Source organism: Neomonachus schauinslandi, chromosome 5 (assembly GCF_002201575.2).
Source record: "Neomonachus schauinslandi chromosome 5, ASM220157v2, whole genome shotgun sequence".
NCBI lineage: Eukaryota > Metazoa > Chordata > Mammalia > Carnivora > Phocidae > Neomonachus > Neomonachus schauinslandi.
Genome location: NC_058407.1, coordinates 106,091,798 through 106,115,903, shown reverse-complemented (window position 1 = coordinate 106,115,903; position 24,106 = coordinate 106,091,798). Strand labels below are relative to the sequence as shown.

Below are 24,106 nucleotides of genomic sequence, written 5' to 3'. Positions count from 1 at the left end.
GGCGGGGCGCGAGGACGCGGTTCGGTCGGCTGCTGCGCTACTTTTGGTCCCGGCTCGGCGGGGAGGCCGCGGCTGCCGCATCAGACCTGACGTGGGGCGACGTGGTGCCGCCGCCGGCGCCGGGTTGCTGGGCGGCGGCGCCGCTCCTGAGCGGCGGTCGGGCTCGCGGTCTCCACCTCCTCCCGTCCGTAATCAGTGACGAGGTCCGCTACGTAAATCCCATCGCGGCGGGTAAGTGGCGCGCCGGCCCCGGACCCAGAGACCTCGGAGCCGGCGACGCGGCGCAGGAGGCGGAGGCAAGAGGCGGAGCGGAGCCGGGTCAAAGGGTCGGGGGCGTCGGGACCCCGGAGCGGGGGCGCGGGGGCTCCGGGGCCCAGGGGAGAGCGGGGAGAGCGGGAGCTGCGCGGCCGGAGGCGCCGACCCCGAGGCTTCCCCGCGGCGCGGCGGCCGCTCCCGTCTCCCGCTCCGCTCGCGGATTGCCTTCGGGCTAGTGGCAGAGCTCTCCCGAGCGGGAAGCGGGCTCCTCTGCTCTCCCTCCCTGACTCCTTTTGAACTTGGTACAAGTTGGACAAGTCTTTCGGAAAAAGCCTTACTGCTTGATGAGTGTGGTCCTCCCTCTTTGAGAAGAAAAAGGAACGAGAAGTAAGGACGTTGGTTTTATTTACCACAGCCGACGATTAGTAGCACCTTTGTCTCAATTTTATGTACTCCGTTTAGATATAAATCAGCGTTAACCCATTTCTCCGAAACATGAGTCGGGGACACAGGTGTTGAGTCACTTTAATCCCCAAACACGACAGAGCTGATCAAATAGTGCGAAGACTTTTATAATAGCTGCGAAGAAGGAACAAAACCGTGACAGCTGATAGAAATTGCAGTCTCTCTTGTTCTTTACTTTTGATTTGTGCCTTTTTAGAACCCACCTAGCAAGGTTCCCAGAACATGCTGAATAGGGAATAGACACATTATTCAGCATAGTTCTTTATCCTCCTGCCTATTGCACGTAGACCAGATCCTAACTTTAAAATCGCTGAGACGTTTCCGGCACTGCGCTCAGTAAAGCAGCTGTCAATTGACGATCAAATTTTCAGCACTTTTGACTTACAGGAACAGCCTGAAGATCTGACTAAAACTGAGAGAGCCCCTTTTAACAGTACCTCTTAGGTATGTAACTTCTTAAAATTTCTTCCTTTCAAGCCTAATTCGGCGGGCTGATAAGAGTGCAGCCACCTTCCCTTTAAATAAATATAAACCTAGATGCACGGCGATAGAGATCCGGTATGAAAATTGTATTAGATTACATTAATAATTCATGTTCTCTGTTTTTTTCCTTTGGGTACCACATTTTTCTCCTACTCTTGGTCCTATTTTTGGATAACAAGCTGCTTTCCCTTCATAGTTTTTAAATCTTTGAACTTTTTTCTCCCAAGGAAGTTAAATTGCAAAGGGTGTTTTGGCCAATAAAAACTAAGTATTAAAAAAATGTTTAAAAAACTGTTTGCTGATCCAGATACAACTTTTAGATATTTAAATGGGTTTGATCCTGAATGAGTGAACACTTAAAGCATTGTCTTATTAAGTGTTGATAATTACACAAACATTTTTGGTATGAATCTGTAAATAGATCAGTGTAAGCAGATGCTTTCCCAGTGACTTGCTGGTCAACCTGGAATCATTTTGGTGAGTGTGAAGTTGTAATTACACTTATGTTTTGTGTACATATCTTGTAAGAGTATATGAATAAATTTTTATTGGATGTATAAACACAGAGGAGCTCTTCAGTCTTTGTTTTTGCTTTGTCCTGGAAGGTTAATGAAATTTGCTTCTACTGATGAATTCAAGAAACTCCAGACTCCATAGACCACTTTAGTTTCCTACTGAGGCAAGTTATTGCATGATTAAAATGTGAAATCTTTTTTAGAATTCCATGAAAAGTAGGGAAGAGTTTCAGGTTATAAACACACATAAAGAATCCTGACTGAAACTTGACGAGTATGTACATATTTCTGATCTGTTTTCCCTAACTTGATATTCTCTGCAAGTTAATATTGGGCCAGAAAATTGAGCCAGGTTTATTGTTGATGTAGTAGTCCATTGGAAAGCACTCAAATGTCCTGTTCCATTTAGATAGACTTTTGAAAGTAAAACTGAGCAATGCAAACACTTCACAGCTGAACCACTGATATTTTGACATGCAGTCAACATTGGTCATTAAGGAAGTAAGCCTGAAATGTCTTTGAATTCTGTTAAGTATTTCTATTTTATTGAACTAATGGATTCCATATATAAAAGTCAACTTTGAGAAGTTATTGTACATTGAATGCAATTTTAACATTATCAATACAGATAGATCATAAAAGTAAAAATTTCAGGGAAAATGTTTTTTATCCATTACATACAGGTAAAAATAAACATTTTAAATCATTTTGTTAATTTCCTTTTAAAGAATATTTAAGATTTTTAAAATACTTTCTACCATGAGAACTGTTTAATAAAGAGTACACTGTAAGAGTAAATCCTTTCACTCATGGGTTTTCTTTTTCTAACGTGTTAGGATATCCAGTAGAGAATAAGAGGGAATGAAAAGGAAAACTTAAGGATAACACTAGTGGGATTTTATCTTGATACTACTCATGAAGACAACTTGAGTCTTACTGGTATAATTCCGTTACAGCGAAGTTTAAAAATTACAGTATCTATCTTGCACATCTTTTTTTTTTTTAATCTTGCACATCTTTTGATTGGCTTTCCCAGGAGTGTTAGAGGAAATTGTTGGCCAGGGGTATATAAAACAGTTTTGAAGAAAAACATAGGCTAGGAAGTTATGTGGGAGTTTTGCTTAAAGACTGATGGAATAACTGTCTGACTGGTAAGGGAGGATACTTGCCTCTTAGAAAGCCTTACTAGCAGCTCTTTTGTGAGGCTCTTTTGAAGTACCCAGTTCTCCCAAAGTGGGAATCATCTTCAGGCGTATTTTCTGAGCAGTGTTAGAGCCAGACCCATTAAATGTCAGTCGTGTGAAATCCTAACGACAGAGCTCGTGTGATTCTGATAATTTGAGAATTTCCCAAAACCAGTTTTTTCAAAGTTATCTTCTTGAAGCTCTTGTGTTTTTTAACACAGTGGACTTAAAATGAGACCATCCTAACTCTTGTCATAGTTGTTTTTTTTTTTTTTTAAGATTTTATTTGTTTGACAGACACAGTGAGAGAGGGCACACAAGCAGGGGGAAGCGGCAGGCAGAGGGAGAAGCAGGCTTCCCGCTGAGCAGGGAGCCTAATGCGGGGCTCGATCCCAGGACCCTGGGATCATGACCTGAGCTGAAGGCAGACGCCTAACGACTGAGACACCCAAGCGCCCCCGTGGCATACAGTTTTGTTCATAATCTCAAATAACCTCAAGTTTTTTCATTGATAGCACAGAAATTATTTTTTTGCTTTGAAATGTCTTAAAGTGGAATTTATATTCTAGCATTGATATTATAAAAGCTTCTAGCTCAGGTATTAGAGAAACTGAATCATGCATAAAGACCTATGATACTGTATATGGACAGTTGGGATGCTTTCACTCCTTTTAAAATTGATGGAAGTGTTAAAATTAACCTATTTAAGCATGTTTCTGGACTTAGAGAGGTAGTTGTTTTGTTCATATACACACAATAGGACCAATCTAGGTAAGTATAATAACGTTGAAATTCATTTCTCTGAACTTTAGCTAATTCAAGTGTCTTATCTACTCTTTTCCAGATTTATTAGTTAATAGTCACTAGAGTTGTACTTTGTGTAGGTAAGTGTTTTGAAATGTACTTAAAATGCAATAATGAAATACAATATTGAACAGGAAAACCCAGCAATGACTCCAGTCAAGCAAATAACCCACAGCAGATTTTAAATTTTGTTTCCTTCCATGAAGTGGTGGTGGTGGTGGAGAGGGTGGTATTTGGAGAGGTGGAGATAGGCCATGATTATTTGAATTTTATTTTTCATTTCCTCCTTACCAGCCAATTTAGCTGTTCATTGACTGTAAAATAGCCAAAAGCAGGTGCCAGGTGGGGAATGAATTGAGAAAGAGATGCTGAAATAGTTAATCCTTTGATGATTTTTATAAAGCGTTAAGATTTCTTAAATAATAGGTATCTGAGGCAATTAAATTGGAGTGGCCTTGACTCTATTAAAAGTCACCTGATTTTCTATATGATTCATGTTTAATTAAAGACATTATTGGCGGGCGCCTGGGTGGCTCAGTCGTTAAGCGTCTGCCTTCGGCTCGGGTCATGATCCCAGGGTCCTGGGATCAAGTCCCACATCGGGCTCCCTGCTCGGCGGGAAGCCTGCTTCTCCCTCTCCCACTCCCCCTGCTTGTGTTCCCTCTCTCGCTGTCTCTCTCTCTCTCTGTTGAAAAATAAATAAAATCTTAAAAAAAAAAAAAAAAGACATTATTGGCATGGGTCTCAATTATTTATAAGTACTGCTCCTGGCTACTTCTGTTTTTACACAACAGTGTAAAAACTATTATTTGAAAGTTATTCTAACTTTGTTTCACAATGATTACAAAACTAAAAGTGGTATAATTTCCTGTCACTACTCTCCCACTTTGTTTCTCCTGTACTCCTTTCCTTCGCCTAAATGCATAGTAAGCATAGGTTCATCCCTGCCAACTTCAGGTATTTGGTTCTTTGGAATTACTTCTCTCTTCTACCCAGCCCTGCCTTCTCCCTAGTTTTTAACTGATGTGATTGAAAAGAACCAGCTCTATATGCACTTCATATTCTTCCCTTATCTTTCAAATCTTACTCGCTAGTGTTATCTAAATCATGATTAACCTCTGAACATCTACTTTCCTAAGGAACTAAAACCTTGCTTCATCCTGGAACCAGAGAAATAGATATACTTTTCTGTGGTCTCATTCTCTTCCTGCTTCCATGAGAGGTGTATTGCCTTTTATTCCACATTCTTTCCTTTTTTTTTTTTGACTATTCTAATTGCAACGTGGGTTTTTTTTGGTAGTTTTGTTTTTGTTTTTGTCCCCCCCCCCCCTTCCTGCAAAAACTGTCTCAATGCATAATTTACAGTTTCCATTTTTGGGTTCTTGAAAGTAGAGCAAGAACTTAGGTTATTTTGCAAGTGTCTTTGTAAAGAACTCTACATATTTGTCATATTTCCCCAACATTTTATAGATCTTTCCAACTGTAATATCTAGCCCCAAAGCAGGATTTTTAAAAAGCAGCCTGCCTTTATTGTCTTTCCAAAGCGGTCAACTTAGTTTTCACAGAAGCTGCTCTTTAAATCTATTTAATAATTTAACATGCTATTTTTAACAGAATTCCAAAATTACAACAGTAAGTGTAGCTGGCATAATCAAGTTAGGTGATAAATACGACTATTGCTAAGCATCCACCACAGCTGTTAGAAACAGAAGTGCTTGGGAACACTAGAGAAGGACTGTGGGCATTAGCTATACTGTAGGTTTTATAGAAGAAATGGAGAACATTGGTTCATACAGAGTTGGTTGGGGACGAGCAAGTTGGTTAGGTAAGCTTTTATATTCTAGTAAAGTTGCCCAAGAAGTTTGATTCTTTTTTTTTTTTTTTAAGATTTTATTTATTTATTTGTCAGAGAGAGAACAGGCAGGGGGAGAGGGAGAGACAGGCTCCCTGCTGAGCAAGGAGCTGGATGCAGGGCTTGATCCCAGGACCTCGGGATCATGACCTGAGCCGAAGGCAGACACTTAACCAACTGAGCCATCCAGGCTGCCCCTAATCAGTGTATACCTGTTATAGAGAGCTCTATATTAAAGGATACTTGATAGCAATGAAATTAATTGAATCTGTATGCCAGAGGGTGAATAGAGCCAACACACAGATGAAGAGTAAGGTGAATGCCAGATGTAATTTTGGTAATTAAACCTAATATATGATAGAAAATTTTTACCAGTATGATAAATGGCTTTTCTCCAGATACAGCACAGGAATTCACATATAAGCAAAATAATTTGGAACTCATTTTTCTCTCTTAGTATAAGCTCTTATTTGCCTATAATAAACTAATCTAAGATATGCCTTTCCACTCTAAAAGAGAAAGTTTCCTTAGCAGATAGGTCCTTAAAAAAATATATTTTTTAGAAAATTGGTAGTATCCAGGACATTATATCAGTATCCCTTGTGATTTTAGGCATAAGGAGATCAGCTTAAAAATAATAACCTCAGACTGTATTATGAAATATGATGAATTCAAGGGGTATGTTTTAGGCTAAATAGAATATATATCATAATTAGCTTAGTATGAGAACATATTAGGACATTTGAGCTCTTAACTATTCAGGTGTTTTGTGTATGTGGGAGTGGGGGACCCTAAGTCAATCCTGTCTACCAAAGAGTAGCATGTTCTAGGACATTTAAACCAGATTTGGATGAGATCAATAGTATAAAAAGCAGCTGAGTTTTTCAAAATATGCAGAGCTTAAACTTTAGTAAAATGGGATCTCCTGCTTTGCAAATCCACACAAGGTAATTTTGAACCTGGAAAATTAATGTAATGGAAAGGATTGGTATACCTTAAAATTTGAATGCTTTTACAACAAACTTTATTAAGCCTCTACCAAGTACCTCAAACTATAATGCTCAGAACTTTGGCTATTTATTAAGGCAAGGGGTCTATTGGAGGATTTTGAATAAGGAAATAAATAGCATGTTTGGATTTTGCATTTTGAATAGAGTGTTGTGGTCTAGTGGAGTAGATTAAGAGAAGTTGAGAGAGAGGTTTGAGTGAAGTGAAGGGAGAGACGAATTGCTTTATAGAGAGGCAGTTATTGCTTTAATCTTGTCAAATAATCAGTTTCAGAACTAAAGCAGTGTCAGAGATGATGGAGAGAATGAAGCAGAGTCAAGAGACAGGAGATAAAATTATTGAGGCTGGGTTAGGCAGTGGTTGGTCCTTGCTTATATTCCAAGCACAGTTGGACATTTTGTGTTTATTATTACATTTTCTCCTCACAAAAAGATCTCCATTTGACAGAGAAGAATGCTTGGAAGATTTTATTATTGTCGAGATCATATAGCTAATAAACGATAGAACTCAGGGCAGGGAAACACCCAGATCAGCTTCCAGTGCCAGTGCTTTTTACTTCTTTTTTTTTTTTTAAGATTTTATTTATTTATTTGACAGAGAGAGAGATAGTGAGAGAGGGAACACAAGCAGGGGGAGTGAGAGAGGGAGAAGCAGGCTTCTCGCTGAGCCGGGAGCCCAATGCGGGGCTCGATCCCAGGACCCTGGGATCATGACCTGAGCTGAAGGCAGACGCTTAACGACTGAGCCACCCAGGCGCCCCAATGCCAGTGCTTTTTATACCACACGCTATTGCTACCACTAAATCACGTTGCCTCCTCAGGAATTGAGGACATGGGAAGTGGGGAATGAAGGGAGAGGAAAACTCCCAGATGGGGTGGCTGAGTCAGTGTTGATGTTACTCACTGAGGTAAGAGTACAGCAAGAGGAGAGATGCAGAGTGAGGACGTTGAGGTTAGATTTGAACATTTGGGGCTTGGAGATCTGTGAGCAAACCATTAAGAGATATCTAATAGGCAGATGCATAGGGCTGGAGCTCAGGAGAGAGAAGTCTAGACTGCAGATGAGATCTGAGACTGATCAAGTAAGGACGAAGTAGCCTAGGGAGCCTGTGCGGGGTGAAATGTCATGGTGAGGGGGGCAGATTTTTGTGACGGGAAACCTGGGAATACCTTTAAAGAGTAGGCAAAGAAGACTGAGGACAAAGGACCTGGATAATTTGGAAGAAAAGCATGAACACGGTGTTTCAAAGAGTTCAAACAGCAGAAAATTTGGGGAGTAGGAAATGCTGTAGGGATATAAGGAAGATAGGGACTAGAAAGCTTTCTTTTAGATTTGGCAAGCAGGCAATCAATCCATGATGACTTCTTAGAGAGTAGCTGGGATGAAATTCTTTGGTAAGCCTGAGTCAGAATCAGTTTTGTCTGATGGTCATTATTCTGGTATGAGACTAGTCATTTTCCCTTTGACATCTTGTGGCTGTGGTGGCTGGAAGCTGGTACTTTCTTCAATGCTGATTGCCTCTGGGAAGAGCAAGTGTGTAGCTGTTCCTGGACTTCAGTGCATACCTTTTGCTACTTTATGAATTTTGGACCATAAGAATGTATTACTCATTCAAAAATTAAAGAAAATGGTATTTCCAAGAGAAATACAGAAATTAGAGTTAATTCTCTTTTTATGTGGTGCCAAGATCATTACTATTCAAATAATATTATCAATGTTCTTTGTTTAAATGTCTGTCTCTCTCATTAAATTGCAATCTCCTGGAGAGTGGGGACATTTTATTATCTGTCTCTTCCGTCCTGGTCCCTGCCTCTAGGCTATGCAATTTTTATGGAAGATTAGATATCCCAATGTAAAACACCACTGGAATATAACAGAATAAGGTTTAATCCAAAGGAATGGCACCATCCTTGCTTTTTGTTTGTGTTGTAGGTAGCCTGGTTCAAATGTCCTACCATCTCCTGTTGTCCCTATGCTGGGAGATGGGGGACAGAGGGACGGTAGCTATAACCATTGTTCTAGTGCCTACTGGCTCAGTTTTTCTTTTGTTTTTTGTTTTTGTTTGTTTTTTGAGGTTTTTATTTATTTGACAGCACAAGTAGGCAGAGTGGCAGGCAGAGGGAGAGGGAGAAACAGGCTTTCTGTGGAACAGGGAGCCCAATGTGGGGCTGGATCCCAGGACCCTGGGATCATGACCTGAGCCAAAGGCAGATGCTTAACTGACTGAGCCACCCAGGCGCCCCACCTACTGGCTCAGTTTTAAAATTACGAGGATGGTATGACACCATTTTAGAGGGTCCACTTAGGAGGGAACTCTGAAAGCAGGATGTCTGTGGCTAAGCAGCACCATTGCTGGCAAAGATGCCTAGAAGACCCTTAGGGCTGTGCACATTTATCCTTTCCACCTCAACAGTGAATTAAGCGCTCCCAGTTCCTTTGTCTTTTTTCTTTGCCAATTTTACTTCATTCAGCTTGTCAAATATATATTTTTAAAAGATATTAGTAAAAAAATGGGGTTTAATTGCTAGAGTGTCAAAAACAGCTTTTTAAGTGGACTATAGATTATTGGAGGAGATTTTAAAGGAACTGTTAATATTTTGTTTGAAGTTAATATTCTTTGACAAAAGCCAGTTTTGAATTTAAGGTAGATAAAAAATGGTTGACAAATTTGTTGCAGTGGAATGAAATTTAAGAAAATGATAAAAGAAAACGATAAATTCACTCAGTTTATTAAGTGATTATTATTTTAAAATAGAGCTGATACCATTAGCTATATGTAGTGTATATTCAATGATTCAGACAGAGCTGCTTTCTCTTCAGTAGGAAGTAACCTGATAAATAGCACATGATTTATGTTTTTTGAATTTTTTCTCCTAAAAGATAAGAAAATTGTAAAGAAGTAAGATTGGAAATAAAATACAGAGTTTTAACTTTCTAGTCTGTTTTCTCAGTTTTATAGAAATTAGGGTATTCTGGAGGGTATTCTGGTGTAGTTTGGAGAGATTTTATTAATTAATTAATTTATTTATTTTTGAGAGTTTTTTTTTTTTAATAAAATTTGTGATCTCCCAATTCAACTGTAATTTTTCCTGCAGGATAAATAAAGAAGAAAACGGAGAAGGAACAAAGCATTGATTATAAATGTCTTAATAATGAGCAAATGTGGCAGGAAAAAATATATTAAGACAAATCTAAGGTAGGTGGATATATGTTTTTCTGTTCTTTTGAAAGTTCTGCTTAGAGAGTTAAAAGTTAAACTAATGGATAAGTGAATGATACATATGTAGAGAGAGAGAGAGACATGTATCCATAAATGTATATGTATGTATGTATGTGTATATATGGCAGTAAGAAAATATGATAAAATGTACCCAGCGTGGTCAGCTATTCAACTAAAGTGTTCACCTTCTACCCTGTACCCTGTGAGGCAGTGGAGGGGAGAAGTGGACATGTACATTCAGCTCGTGTTGCATGCTGGCCTTTTCATTTAGAAAGGAGACCATATGGGGCACCTAGGTGGCTCAATCATTAAGTGTCTGCCTTCAGCTCAGGTCATGATCCCAGAGTCCTGGGATCAAGCCCCACGTCGGGCTCCCTTCTCGACAGGAGGCCTGCCTCTCCCTCTCCCACTCCCCCTGCTTGTGTTCCCTCTCTCACTGTGTCTCTCTCTGTCAGTTAAATAAATAAAAATCTTTAAAAAAAAAAAAGAAAGGAGACCATACATAAGGATGTGGACAGAGTTTTAGTTTTCGTCCCTCCTGGCCTTTAAGTTATGCTTGTTCCTAATGTAAAACAGAACAATGTCCTTATCAATTTTTTACAAAAATCCAGATAGAATTTTTCAGGTTTTCTTTTGGCTACTTTCAGAGACATTCTGGTTTATTAGTTGGATCTAGCTTTAAAAAGAAAATAAATTGGGGCGCCTGGGTGGCTCAGTCGTTAAGCGTCTGCCTTCGGCTCAGGTCATGGTCCCGGGGTCCTGGGATCGAGCCCCACATCGGGCTCCCTGCTTGGCGGGAAGCCTGCTTCTCCCTCTCCCACCCCCTCTGCTTGTGTTCCCTCTCTCGCTGTGTCTCTCTCTGTCAAATAAATAAAATCTTAAAAAAAAATAAAAAATAAAAAAAAGAAAAAGAAAATAAATTTTCTCTGACTTTTTTTGTGAAACTATAAATGAAGAATAGAAACAACTAATAATTTTTCCTTTCGCAGCTGGGTTCTATTTTTAAAATTTTACAAGGGCAAATATAGTTGCTTTGCAGTGTGGTTTGTCTTTGCAAATGGGATACAACTAAGATTTTAGAAGTTTGTTCGTTAATTGAACACTTTAATTATAATTAGGAAACTGCCTTGGTCTTATTTTTCATTTAGATAGATTTGGCCTGTATTTCCCTTTATCTTTGTTTTCTCTTGTCTTTTAAGAACACTTTCCTAGGTGCCAACGATAGCATTGCTCTAAAATGTTTTTCCGTTTTCTTCTCATTTTTTCTTTCTCCTTATTTATCTTACGTGTTCTTGACACATAGGGATGCCTAAATAACTTTGGTCATTAGTTGCCTCAATATTTCTATAATTGTAAATATAATTTTATGAATATATTCCTTTGTATTTATTTCTTGAAGATATATAATGGGTTGTCTACCTATTTTGTTGTACTCTACAACAGTACTGTACTGTTGTATTTCAGTGTTTTGAGGAGTTATTGCAGTATGACATAGATGTTCTATTAAAGTTCTAGAAAATAACAGAGTAAGCAAACACAGTTCTACCCCTCTAAAAGTAGTTCAACCTAGAAGTCTTTGAAAATTGTGCTAATGGATGGATCCTATTATTTTAAAACATGGCTATCTTAACATTTTATTAAACTGTATCCTAATATATTTAGAACATATTGGGATAACATTTATTCTTCTATCAAAGAAGAAAATGGTTTGCTAAATAATATAAAGAAGATTTCAGAAGAAATATTTAACCTTCATAAGAAAAGAAAATTGCTACTACTATTAATAATTTATAAGTTTAAATATGCCCATTTTAGCGATTTTTATGTTTTTTTAGAATTGTGGAACCAAATATTTGCCAGTATTTTGCTTGCTGTTAGTTTATAGTGCTTAATGGACTTTTTGTTTTTGTTTTAGTTTTTTTATTGCTTCATCTTATATGTCTTTATTTTTAAATATTTTATAACATGATTACTAATTGGTCTTTCTAATAAGGGTTATTGTTTAAGATTAAACTATTGCTCAATTAATTTATAGATTATTAACTTTAGTACAACTGTGTTTAACATTTGATAGAGAAAGTGAGATTTTGGGGCACCTGGGTGGCTCAGTCGTTAAGCATCTACCTTCGGCTCAGGTCATGATCCCAGGGTCCTGGGATCGAGCTCCGCATCAGGCTCCGTGCTCGGCGGGAAGCCTGCTTCTCCCTCTCCCACTCTCCCTGCTTGTGTTCCCTCTCTCGCTGTCTCTCTCTCTCTGTTAAAAAATAAATAAAATCTTTAAAAAAAAAAATGAGATTTTGGGGAACATATTCTTGGATACATCTCTTCAATTTTAACTATAAGATACATGGTGAACAATGAAGGATTGTAATGGATTTTTCTCTTATTCTTCATAAATGAATTTTGTCTGGACTAACTGAGGCTGATTTTCAGGTGTTAGTGTGGTATGTATATCATTTACACTGAGTTCTGGGTTGTAAATCTCCCACTGAAATACTGTTTGAAAATGCCTAATATAGTGCTTGACCCATGTTGAACATTTAATTCTTAGTTGAATCTTCTTCCCTGAGTCCTGTCCTAGGGCTGGTTTTTAGTGGGTTTAAGAGGTTTGTACTAGAGAGCAGTTGGGTATTGATCAGTAGAATAAACAGGCTTGAAAATGATAGGGTATATATTTTAAATAGATAGCACTGGCTTAGTCTTCTATAGATGATTTTTACCTTCAAATACATTGATTTTATTTTACTTATTACTTTTTAAAAATACTCTTTTTTTTTTTTTAAGTAATCTCTGCATCCAATGTGGGGTTCGCACTCACGAGCCTGAGATCAAGAGTCACGTGCTTCACCGACTGAGCCAGCCAGGCACCCTTCAAAGAAATTGATTTTAGTATCAAAGTTGTACTGAATGACATGTACTGGTCACTATACTAGGCACTCTAGAAGAATACAAATGGTATAAAATTAGAGTCCCTATATACTAGTGTGAAAGACAAAGCATATCTGGATGAAGCTTGTAACAATAGTTGCAGCATACTCAAAAGCACATATTTATTATAAAATGCTGTCTAAACTGGAATACTCAGGACACTGGCTGTGGAAGGAACCCTAGAGTTCATAAGACCTCTTGTTCACTGTCTGTCATGCTATCTATTATGTGCCCTGTAGAAAGTCACTTAATCTCTCTAAACCTTATTTTTTATCATTTTAGTGACATCTGACAGTTGCGTAGTCTTCCCAAATAGTTGATCAGTTGGTTTATTTAACAATTATGGTAGGTTCTGTACTAGGCATTGGCAATACATTGAAATATAAGATGTAATCCCTGTCCCTGAGTTGCTTACACTAGTGTTAGTATTTTGTGAATAAATGTATTATATGCTGGACAAGTGTTATAATGGAAGTATTGCATAAAATGCTTTGGGAACTCAGAACAGAATAACTAATTCTGTCCAAGGCTATTAGAATAGGCTTTTGAAAATGGTGTCCTTCAGCCAGGCCTTGAAAAACTTGTAGGGAATTTGCCTGTTAGACAAAGAAGGGGTGAAGAGCAGTTCAGGAAGAGAGAAGAACAGATATAAAAGATTAGAACTGAGGGAATAGGATGTGTATTTGAAAGAAATGGCTTATGAGGAGGCCAGAATGCAGAATGTGGGAAGAAAGGAGTGACTGGAAATGAGGCCATAAAAGTAAAATAGGGTCACATTGTGAAAGAGATTGAATGGCAGTTTGGTTTGGTAGTTGAGAATATGGACTTTGGAAAAAGATCTTAGTTCAGAACCTGGCTATGCCACTCTGATCAGATCAGATTGTTGGTAAGATTAAGTTCTTAACCTCCTTATGGAGGTTACCTCATTATCTCTAAAAGAAGAACTAAATATCCTGATCTTATCAAGTTGTTAAGGATTAAAGCCAGTAGGCGTTTACCACATGATAAGCACCAACAAATGGTTGTTGTGGTTATGATTACTGTAAGAAGTTTGAATTTTATCCTACTGTCAACAGAGGGCTACTGAAGAGTTTTAAGCTAAAATGTGTGCTTGAGAAAGAACTGTTAGCATGGATTGGAATAGGGAGATTGAGCAGTGGTGAAGAAGGGACTAACTTGTTCTTTAGTAATTAGAGTCATCACACTTGGTAATGATGCTGTAGGGAATGAAAGGGAGAGGGTGTTAGAGATGACACCCAGGTTGTCACTTGATGGATGGTGGAGCCCCGTTTCCTGAGGTAAGAAACTCAGAGCAGAAACACATTTGTGGACAAAGAAGGAGGAGATTAGTCTGGACCCACTGAGTTTGAGGTACCTGTAGGGCTCCTATTTGGAGATGTTAGATAGGCATTTGAATATATGATTTTGGAATTCAAGAGAGACCTGTGGGCTGGAGATCTAGATTTGAGAGTGATAAGCCTGAAGCTGGTATTTGAAACTAGAGAAATGGATGACAATACACAAAGGGAGATTTGAGAGTGAGGTAAAAAGCCTAAACAGAGCCCTGAAGACATGCAATGTGAACGTTGACATTGAGTAACAGAAGGAATTAGCAAAGGAGCTTGTGGAGGAGTTGTCAAAGAATGGGATGCGAGCATAAAATGCAATATGATGACGTCAAGAAGGAAGATGCCAACAGTTTTGAATACTGCTGAGGGATCAAGCCAGATAGGACTTAAAATGAACATTAGATTTAGTGACAGATTGGTTATCTTTACTAGAGAAATTTAGTGAAGCAGAAACCAGTTTTTAGGATTGTCTAGGAATAGGTGGAAGATAAAGAAATGGATATAGTGTTGGTAATTCTTTAATGTAGTTTAGCAGTGAGAGGAAGAAGAGAGGTTCAAGACAATAGCTAGAAAAGGACTTTTCAGTGGATTTGTGTGTGTGTGTGACTGTGAGACTGAAGAGACTTGAACCTATTTAAATCTTGATAAGAGGAGACCATTGGGGGGGAGGGTAATTGATAATATAGTTCCCTTGAAGAGGGATCCAGAGCACAGATAAAAGAATTTAAGAGAGGCAAGATAAAATGGTGGGTGTAGACATAAGTGGGTTTGTTGATTTGGTGGCAGGAAATTGAAGGAGTTCTCATCTGAACAGGAGGCAAGTCCTTACATTGAGTGTAGGGTAGTAGGTGGGCTTGGAGATTTGAGAAAAGGGAGAAAAATTTGAAAGAGTTGTAGAGAATGGAAGAGTAAGTTCACTAGGGAAACAGTAAGACTGCTGCCTATTTGAGGTTAAAAGCCATGAATTCAATAGCCTTAATAATACTGTTTTATAATTTTATTCAGTATTGTTCATCAGCCTTGGTGACAGCATAGAGGAGGTAGAATTGGTTTTATCTGAGATTGGTATTTACTACGCAGATAAAACAGAAAGACAAGGGACAAGAGAATTTAGAGTATTGGGAAACCATAATTAAAATGAGAAACCATGGATTCTAAGCTGAATAGGATGGGATATGAAGAAAATGGGAGGCTGATGGAAAGAGAAAGTGGTCTGGAGATGTCAGTGTGGTGGAAAAGCAGGTGTGATATGAGTAATCGAGGGTGGATGTAAGTTGGGAGGATAGGATATTGTAGTCAGAGTGCGATGTCAGGATTAATTATTTCAGAGGTGGAGCAGTTTGGGACATGGACTATGTCCAGTGTATGACCAGCTAAGTAGATGGCAGTGGAGTAGAGAAAGTCTTGGACTGAGGCATCAGGGTGAGGCAGGGGTCCTTCCTTTGAATGTTGAACATAATTGAATAGTGGAGAGGAAAGCTTTTTTTTTTTTTTTAAGATTTATTTATTTGAGAGAGAGAGCACGTGTGTATGAGCAGCGGTGCCGGGGGGCGGGGGAGAGAGAATCTCAAGCAGACTCCTCACTGAGGGTGGAGCCCAATGCAGAGCTCAGTCTCACAACCCTGAGATCATGACCTGAGCCTAAATCAAGAGTCAGACACTTGACTGATTGAGCCCCCCAGACACTCCGGAGAGGAAAGCTTTTTTTTTTTTTTAAAGATTTTATTTATTTATTTGAGAGAGAGAATGAGATAGAGAGCATGAGAGGGGGTAGGGTCAGAGAGAGAGGCAGACTCCCTGCTGAGCAGGGAGCCCGACGTGGGACTCGATCCCGGGACTCCAGGATCATGACCTGAGCCGAAGGCAGTCGCTTAACCAACTGAGCCACCCAGGCGCCCTCCGGAGAGGAAAGCTTTTAAGTCAAGTGTCAAAGTCTTCAGTTTACATCCTGGATGTGAATAGAAAATGATTATCGTGTGGATGAATATAGGATGGTATACCCGATAACTTTGGGCCTTAACAGAACAGGGGTTTCTACAAAGGCACAGAGGAGGAACAGCTAAGAAATGGTAGTGGGAATCAAGAGGATACCAGGTCAACATTCTGATTCTGATTAGGTATGCGAAGACAAGCTGCTGTCTATTGAGGGGCTGGGGTGGGGGCTGGAGTTCCAGATAGCACATTGCAAGGGCTTGGAAGGAGAATAGGAGTAGGAGTAAGCAACTGAATTACGGGGGAAAGGAAGCACTAGTTATGAGAGGGAGAATGAAGTATGGGAGGAGCTTACATCTTTGACAGTGACCGGGGAGGTAGGAATGTGAGGTGTTAATGGATGTGATTCTGGCATGGGTGAAGGGGCATCATGGCTTAGTTTAGTTTAGTCATGACTTATAGGGAGGCCAAGTGTGATGTGTAGTCTTTAGAATGGACGGCAGCAATCATGAGGAGTAGCAACTCGGCAGCTTGGTCCAGTGTTGGGATAGGAGGTTATAGTAGAAGATGCCACATGTGGCAGGAAGGATGAATGGGGTGGCTGCTGACCTTCCATTTCTGCCTTTCTTTACTAGGAGGCTCCAGGTCTCATGGCATCCTGATTTGGCTGATACTTAGCTCTGTGGGTTTTTGTCGCTAATCTGGTACCAACTCGTATATGGACACATGCTTGTAGCTTGTTGCTTTGGTGCTTGAGTGGGTAGTGATGCTCTTGAATAAAAGAAATAGAAGGGAAGGGGCAGGCATCTGAAAACTAGATTGAGATGCTTCAAAGGAGGGGAGTGTACACAATTACAGTCTTGGGAGTCATCTGTGTATAGGATTGAAGAAGCTGTAGTATATAGATTGAAAAAGGAAAGGGCAAAAGGTTGGACTGTGGGAAGTACCCAGGAGAAAATGGGAGCAGTTAAGGTGATTACCTGACATAATGCCTGACAAAACACTTTCATGTGTGAAACATTTTGAAATGTTAATAACTTATGAAATCTTTTATTATATATATATATATATAATATACATAATCTATTATACCTCAAAAAATGAGTCCTAGTTTAGGGTGACCTTTTTAAGCATTAGAGCTTTTTTTTTGATGAAAGTCTTTCTGGATTCTATTATGTGTATCTCTCTTTTCTTAAAGTATACTGAGTATAATTAACCTTGAGTTGATGATTCAGGATAGTTATTATAAATACCATTATTGAATTTTAACTCATATTTTTCAATTTCTTGAATGTAAAGAACTTGGCGACTTTACCCTGTTTGGATCCAAATTACCGCACACTTGGGATTCTTGATCTGCTTGTTATATTCTATGTTGTTCTCCCTCCATCGCTGCCATTGTCAGCTGTTACTTCTTATATCTAATATATTTGGAAACCAGATAAATGAGAATTGTATTTGAAATAAAAATGAATGGGTTTAAAGTAGGGACTAGGAGAGGTTCTCTTTGCTTTAGAAGTTTTAGTATATAGGCTTTAGGCCATTTGTTTTGCGTATTAACAGGTAACTTTGGCTTATTATTCAGTTGTTGACTGAATTCTACATGGATATCAAATAGTTGAAATGTTATACAGTATAGATTGACAAAATACACACTGAAGGACCTAGAGTAGAGGAGGCATCTGAGTGAGGTGGACTTTTTTTTTTTCCTCTCTACAGCTTTATTTATTTTTTAAAGATTTATTTATTTATTTTAGAGTGAGAGAGAGAGGGAAAGCACGAGCAGGGGGAGGGACAGAAGGAGAGGGAAAGCAGACTTCCCTCTCAGCGGGGAGCCCCACGCAGGGCTCAATCTCAAGACCCTGAGATCATGACCAGAGCTAAAACCAAGAGTCAATGCCCAACCAATTGAGCCACCCAGGTGCCCTCTCTCTAGAGCTTTAAAAGCTATTCTTTCTCTGATTCCATCCGACCTTTCCAGCCCTACTTCTACCAGTCCTGATTTGCCTCCTCCTCACTGAACCTAAATAGGCTCCCCTGGCACCTAGATTCTCTACTACAATCTGCTATTCTGTTTTCCAACCATACTCTGTACTTCCCTGCTCTCATAGTTCTCTTTTCCTCTTCTACCTGGTGAAATTCTTCTCATTGTTCAGTATATGTTTATATGGCCCCATCCTCAGGCAGATGTAATCATTACTTCCTATGTTTCCCAAAGTATTTTATGCATAACATTCTTTACACAATTTAAGAAGTTACTTTACATGTGTTCCTTATGGGTCTACCTGATAGAATTTACCAATAAGCTAAGTTTTTCCTAAATTTTAATATACATCAGAATCTCTTGGATATAAAAAAAAATTAGATGCCCCAGAAAGTTTGATTCAGTAGATTTGGGGTTGAGCCGGGAATCTGCTCCCCGCCTCCCCCAACAAGTACATTAGTTACTTCTGATAGAAGTTGTCCAAGGACCAATTAATGAATGAATTCCTTCAGGGCAGGGGCTGCAATTTACCCACTTTTGTATTTGGGGGGCCTGTCATGTAGATGGTGCTAAATAAATAAATGTTTCTAAAATGAATAGTTTAGTGGGGAAGGCCTTCTAGCATAGTGTTTTGAGTTGAGACTCAAGTTCTTGGCAGAGCTCTTAAGAGAACTTTAAAAAGTGTAAGAAATAGCATAAGACAACATTTCTCAAGTTGTTTTCAGAACACTACTTTAGGACATGCCTTGTGGAAAAAGAGTTTTTGGTGGTCAGATACTTTGGGAAAATGCTGTCTATTGGATCTGCACTCTCCACCTTCTGAAGGCCCACTAGCATATTCAGGCTTCTGAGAAGTTCTGCAGCAAAGAAAACCTTTAACCCCGGATATTTAGAACTTTTTCACTAAGTGTTTCCCCCGCCCTCTTTTTTAGATAATACCTTTTCATAACCTGCAGAACTAAATGTTCTGAGGTATTCTGTTTGAGAACTGTTCACATAAGCAAACGTAGAGCCAGAAGAATTGGCAGTTTATGCAGGGTGATCTATACTTGCCTAGGCTGTTCTGGAAAATAAGAGAGATAAAGGAACTGGGGAATAGTAAGGGAAAGACATTTTTTCGTAGTAGACTATATTTTTATCATTTATAATTGCTCTAAATTGTCATGTTATAAGTTTTGAAATGATTTTCAATAGAAGTAACTTAAGTGCAGTATAAATGGGTGTGAGAATGGAAGGCTTGGATTCAGATAATGACTATTGAAATGCAAAAGAAGGTAGTAAAGTACAAGACATGGATGAAAGCTTTGTAGGATCTGGTAACTAAATCTGAAAAAGGATTTGGATATTTTAACTCAAAGTTCTAAGTGGCTTGCGTACTTTTTGGCTATATAATTAGACTACTAAAGTGAGAAAAACACATTGTATCATTGAGAGTTGAAAATAACAGTGGGGAGAATAGTTCCTGTAAGTTTTTAATATTTGATTTTGTTTAATTTATTTTGTTTGTAGTTTGTATTTCTTCTAGTAGGATAAAATTCATTGTAATATGGTTTATCTTATATATAGAAATAGAAATCATTAACTTAAATTGATATCATAGACAAAATTATGTCAAAATTTTTCCAGAAAAATTAGATTCTCTTCTTTAACAAAATGGGAAGCTGTAGGACGTGGTCAGCTCTGCATGATTCAATTTGAGAGGCTTGTTTATCAGAAACTGGTTAGTGCTGGCAAAGCTAGACACATCTTTATATTATAATGCATTTAATTTAGACTATGGGGAAATTCTTTGATACTATATATTATGAAACAGGTATCGAAGGCCTTGAGAGTCATAGAATATTTATATTTCATGTAAAATAGAAAGCCTACTTTTTTCACTCATTTATACTGGAGGGCTTAAAATAATTATTAAGGAGACATTATTATAAGATTAACATTTTTTTTAATTTTAATTTTAACTTTTTAATTTTTTTAAAGATTATTTATTTATTTGACAGAGCGAGAGACAGCGAGAGAGGGAACACAAGCAGGGGGAGTGGGAGAGGGAGAAGCAGGCTTCCTGCTGAGCAGAGAACCTGATGCGGGGCTCGATCGCAGGACCCTAAGATCATGACCCGAGCCGAAGGCAGTCACTTAACCCACTGAGCCACCCAGGCACCCCAAGATTAACATTTTTTTTAAATAAGTGAATTCCCGTAAGACATTTTGCAGTGCTTTCTGCAATGGTAATGTTCATATCTGGTGAGCAGAGTTCGTTCGGAGAGTTAGGACTCTGCTCCTGAACCTATTTCTTGAAAAATAAGGTAGTACAATTGATGACAGAAGTGAATATCAGAAAGCTAAGTAAAAGCAGAGAAATCTTTCAGATAGGGCCTTAATACTTCTTCCTTTTTATTGTCTTTTCAGACAAATGACCATGGAAACAATTGAATCTCAGCAGGATGGAAGTGTAACAGATTCTGTGGCAGAGAGCGAATCTGCTCATATGCAGACCCAGACTGGTCAAAATTCAGTCCCTACTTTAGCTCAGGTAAATTTAATGTAGGCAGTAGGCAGGCACTGATGAAAGTGAAACTATATGGAAATAAGTATGTGCAGATTCTGTTTTCTTGAAGTTGATTTTAAGTTTCCCCTGTTGCCTGGTTATCAGCCATTCTTACTGATTTGATTTCAAAGCGAAGATATGTATTTTAGTTACTTTGCCTTGTAAGGGACACTTTGCAATGTTCCCTCCACCACCATCGCTATGCAAAAGGAAAAACAAAAACCTGCCTGCAATATGTAATCCTCAAATTACTGTTTCAGAAGGTTGGTAATTCCAAGTTGGTATAGTCTTAGATTCTTAGCTGGAAATACTATAGAAATCTTACATTTGCCTAGTATATATTTGGTTTGATCTTTACTGTCTTTTTAGTTAGGTCTTTGAATTGGTTTCATATAGAGACCACCAGTATGAGTTAGTGCCTGATTTTTAGCTCCTAAAATTTATTTCTGAGATATCTATAAAAGTATGTAGTAAAAAACAAACACATTCGTTTATTTAACTCATCACATATTTTTTGAGTACCTACTGGCTCTCGGCACTACTTAGATACATGGAGAAATGTAGTTTTGGGCCTTAAATATCTCATGGTTTAGTAGGAAGACAGGTAATTGAATGATAGCTCCAATAATATAAGAAGTGCTATAAAATGTTAGGTACAAAATGACTAAGGCTTACAGAGGAGAGAGCAGCCAGGTGACTAGGAGTACTTTATGGAGGATTTTGCTTTTGAGCTAGATATAAAGGGTGAATAGGAGTTTGCCACGTGGACAAGGATAGGGAAGCATATTCTAGGCCAGGGAAGAGTGTGTGCAGAGGCACAAAGCCAGAGTGTTGGGGAAAAATGGATAGAGGGGCTAACTGGAGCCTAGCGTCTGGGCTGGGAAGTTGAGCTGATAAACATAAGCAGAGGTTGTATACATTTGAGAGTGTAGAGTATTCTGGATTCTAAATATTCTTGAAGCACAATGTTCCCTGTGTTTAGAACACTAATATGTGTGTGGACTGTGTGGAGGTTGGATTGGAAGTCAGCCAGCCGGTAGGGGAGACACCTTTTGCGTGGAGTCATGGTAGTGTGGGATACAGTGCAGTGGTGAGATTTTCATAGTATCTTGAAGGGAGGATAGAGAGGACACCCAAGATGGCTGACTGGAGGTCCAGGGGGAATACCAGGTACTTCCTGGGTTGTCTCAGGCCAGACAGGTTCCTGTGAGGTCTCTTCTTTCCCAGGATTGGGCCCCAAGCACCCAGCCTGCTTTTCTTTCATCCTTCAAGCTCCTAACACCTACTCACTCCCTGGGGGTTTTCTCACAAGTATTCTGTGGAGCTGCATCTCCCTGGCAACACCCTTCTTTGTTACCCTGGAATACAGGCATGCAGACCTTCTGCTATTTAAGGGGGGGGGGGGGCAGCCTTTTTCTTATTAAAAAAAATGTATGTTCATTGTAGAAAATTAACAAAATATATATTATTATAAAGAAGAAAATAAAAACTATCCATAATCTTAACATCCAGAGATTTAATCATTTTTAACATTTTGGTGTATATCTTTAACCTTAGGGTCTTTATGAAAAGAATACAATACACATACATTTTTTCATAAATTTGTGATCTTCTAGAGTTTTTATCACTATGATTCCTGATCTTTAATTCAGCCCTTCTTTTCCAAAGTGGTAGTTGAAAGCAAATCTTCCTTTTGCCTTCCCTTCCCTTCCCTTTAGGTCCCTTCTAACTGACTCCCTTCCCTTTAGGTCCTGGCTAACTGACCCTCACATAGCCTTCTCTCCCTCTTCTGGGCCTGCACAGTCAAAACAGTACATCTCCATTGTCTAAAAATGATAATTTGCAGTCCTGAGGACCTTCAGCCTGGGTGACACCCAGCTCTGTGAGCATCAGTCAGAAGTTACTGAAGAGTTCAAGTAATATGAAATCTGGAAAATAACCTTGGATTTATGAGAGTTTGGAATTGAATAGGAGTCCAGTGAATAGAAACTAGGTTTTCATAGATTAGAGAAGAAATAAGAGGGAGAGGAGTTAGAAATGGAAGTATAGATTATTCAAGAAATTTTTCTGTGAAACAATAGAGAAAGATGAGTCTGTGAGACAAAGGGGTGAGGACAGGAGTGTGGCAAAGTGGAGTGTTTTGAGGAAGATGGAAGGAGAGAGAGAGACACGAGAAAGCTGAATCAGATGTAGGAAAAAACCTGTGGTTTGTATTTATAATGCTTACTTTAAAAATCTCAACTAATCAAACGTTGGTATTTATTAAATCTGGATAGCAAGTTCATGGACTTGCTATGGTATTTTTTTTCTACATATCTTAAAGATCTGATCAAAGAATAAACTATGGTTTTTATCTTTCACATATTAGGAATGTTGGGAGATTAAGAAGTACTCTGTGTGCTGATTCATTGATTACTTTGGTTAACTAAGAGTTATCCTCTATGCCATGCATGGATCATGATTTTTGAAGAATTAGGACAAATTCTTAGCAGTCAGAATTTTCTAAACATAATTAGATTCTAAACAATTAGGTTCTTGTGATGCTGAAGCTGTTCATTAGTGAGTATTCATTATGATGTGTTATTATATGATAGAAGCATTAGGAAATCAGATTGAAATCTTTATTAAAACTATAATGTATGCTAAAAGTGACTGACTTTTCTGAATAATTCCTGAGGTCCTTGTATACTTGCCACTTGTTTCATTTTTTTCAAAGAGGACTGTTTGGTATAGGTAGGAATTTATAACACTTAATTTCCTTTTTACATGGTCAAATTATCATTAACTAGTGTGGGAACAAAGGGTGTGACCAAAAGATCCAGTCAGCTTGATCCTTTGCATCTGGTCATTTGATAGTAGTAGTTTTGAGTACCATGGCCTTTCCAAAGCTTCTGCCCATCGGGGTTACCAAAATATAATCACATTCAGTAAGATCTGACAACTCGAGCCTGCTCTTGTCCCTCAGGCCTCTGTGTGCACCAAAGGAGGCTAGAGTTTTAAGTTTCTAGTTTGCCTGTTTTACAACTTCCCAGATGTAAATGAAATCTTTCCCTTCTACCTGTAGTCAAAAGTAAATAAAGTCACAGTGGTGATAATGTCAAAGAGCTGAAAGCAGGAGGTGCCATAAACAGATTCTGGGGATGGCAAATAATTGAGGTTAAATTGTGACTTGGCTTTCTTCTTGCCTGAGATATTTTTTATGTTGATTTATTTTTAATTGAAGCTGCTTTCTTGTTTGTTAAGTGTATGTGTTGCTATGTAAGACTAGTTTCCATCCCCCTCCGCCCCTGGAAAAACTCTTGGTAATAAGTTGGAGAGTTTATTTTAAATAACCAAGCCAGGAGGAAACCCTGTCCAAAAGCCAAAATGGTGAAAAGCAAAATTACTATATATACATTACTGTATATACAAGTAGTTTTAAAATAGCCACATATCTTCTGCACTTGATCTTAGCCAAAAGGCCAAGAAGCGATAGCCACATATCTTCTGGAGATAATATCTTTAAATGGGTAATGGGAAGTTAAACTTTCTTTTAAAATGTAGGATTTTAAACATATACAAGGTAGAATAATGCTGCTA

The 24,106-nt window shown here is 38.6% G+C and overlaps 1 protein-coding gene and 1 pseudogene across 8 annotated transcripts in view; one reads left to right on the top strand and one right to left on the bottom strand.

Annotated features, from left to right (window-relative positions):
* Positions 1-36: 36 nt before the first annotated feature.
* CREM (cAMP responsive element modulator) overlaps positions 37-24,106 on the top strand; it is a 73,270-nt gene continuing 49,200 nt past the window's right edge. For 5 of the 8 annotated variants that reach the window (XM_021686013.1, XM_021686012.2, XM_021686011.1 and 2 more), the window contains exons 1-3: positions 3,761-3,786; positions 9,662-9,762; positions 20,389-20,512. In XM_021686013.1, the coding sequence (XP_021541688.1) occupies positions 9,719-9,762; positions 20,389-20,512 (168 nt within the window). In that variant the 5' untranslated portion in view covers positions 3,761-3,786; positions 9,662-9,718. Of the gene's footprint in view, positions 232-485; positions 643-1,808; positions 1,883-3,760; positions 3,787-9,661; positions 9,763-20,388; positions 20,513-24,106 lie in introns of those variants that run through there. The other 3 variants (XM_021686009.2, XM_044915492.1, XM_044915490.1) reach the window with 3 other exon arrangements.
* Positions 23,842-24,000, bottom strand: LOC123325066 (annotated as a pseudogene).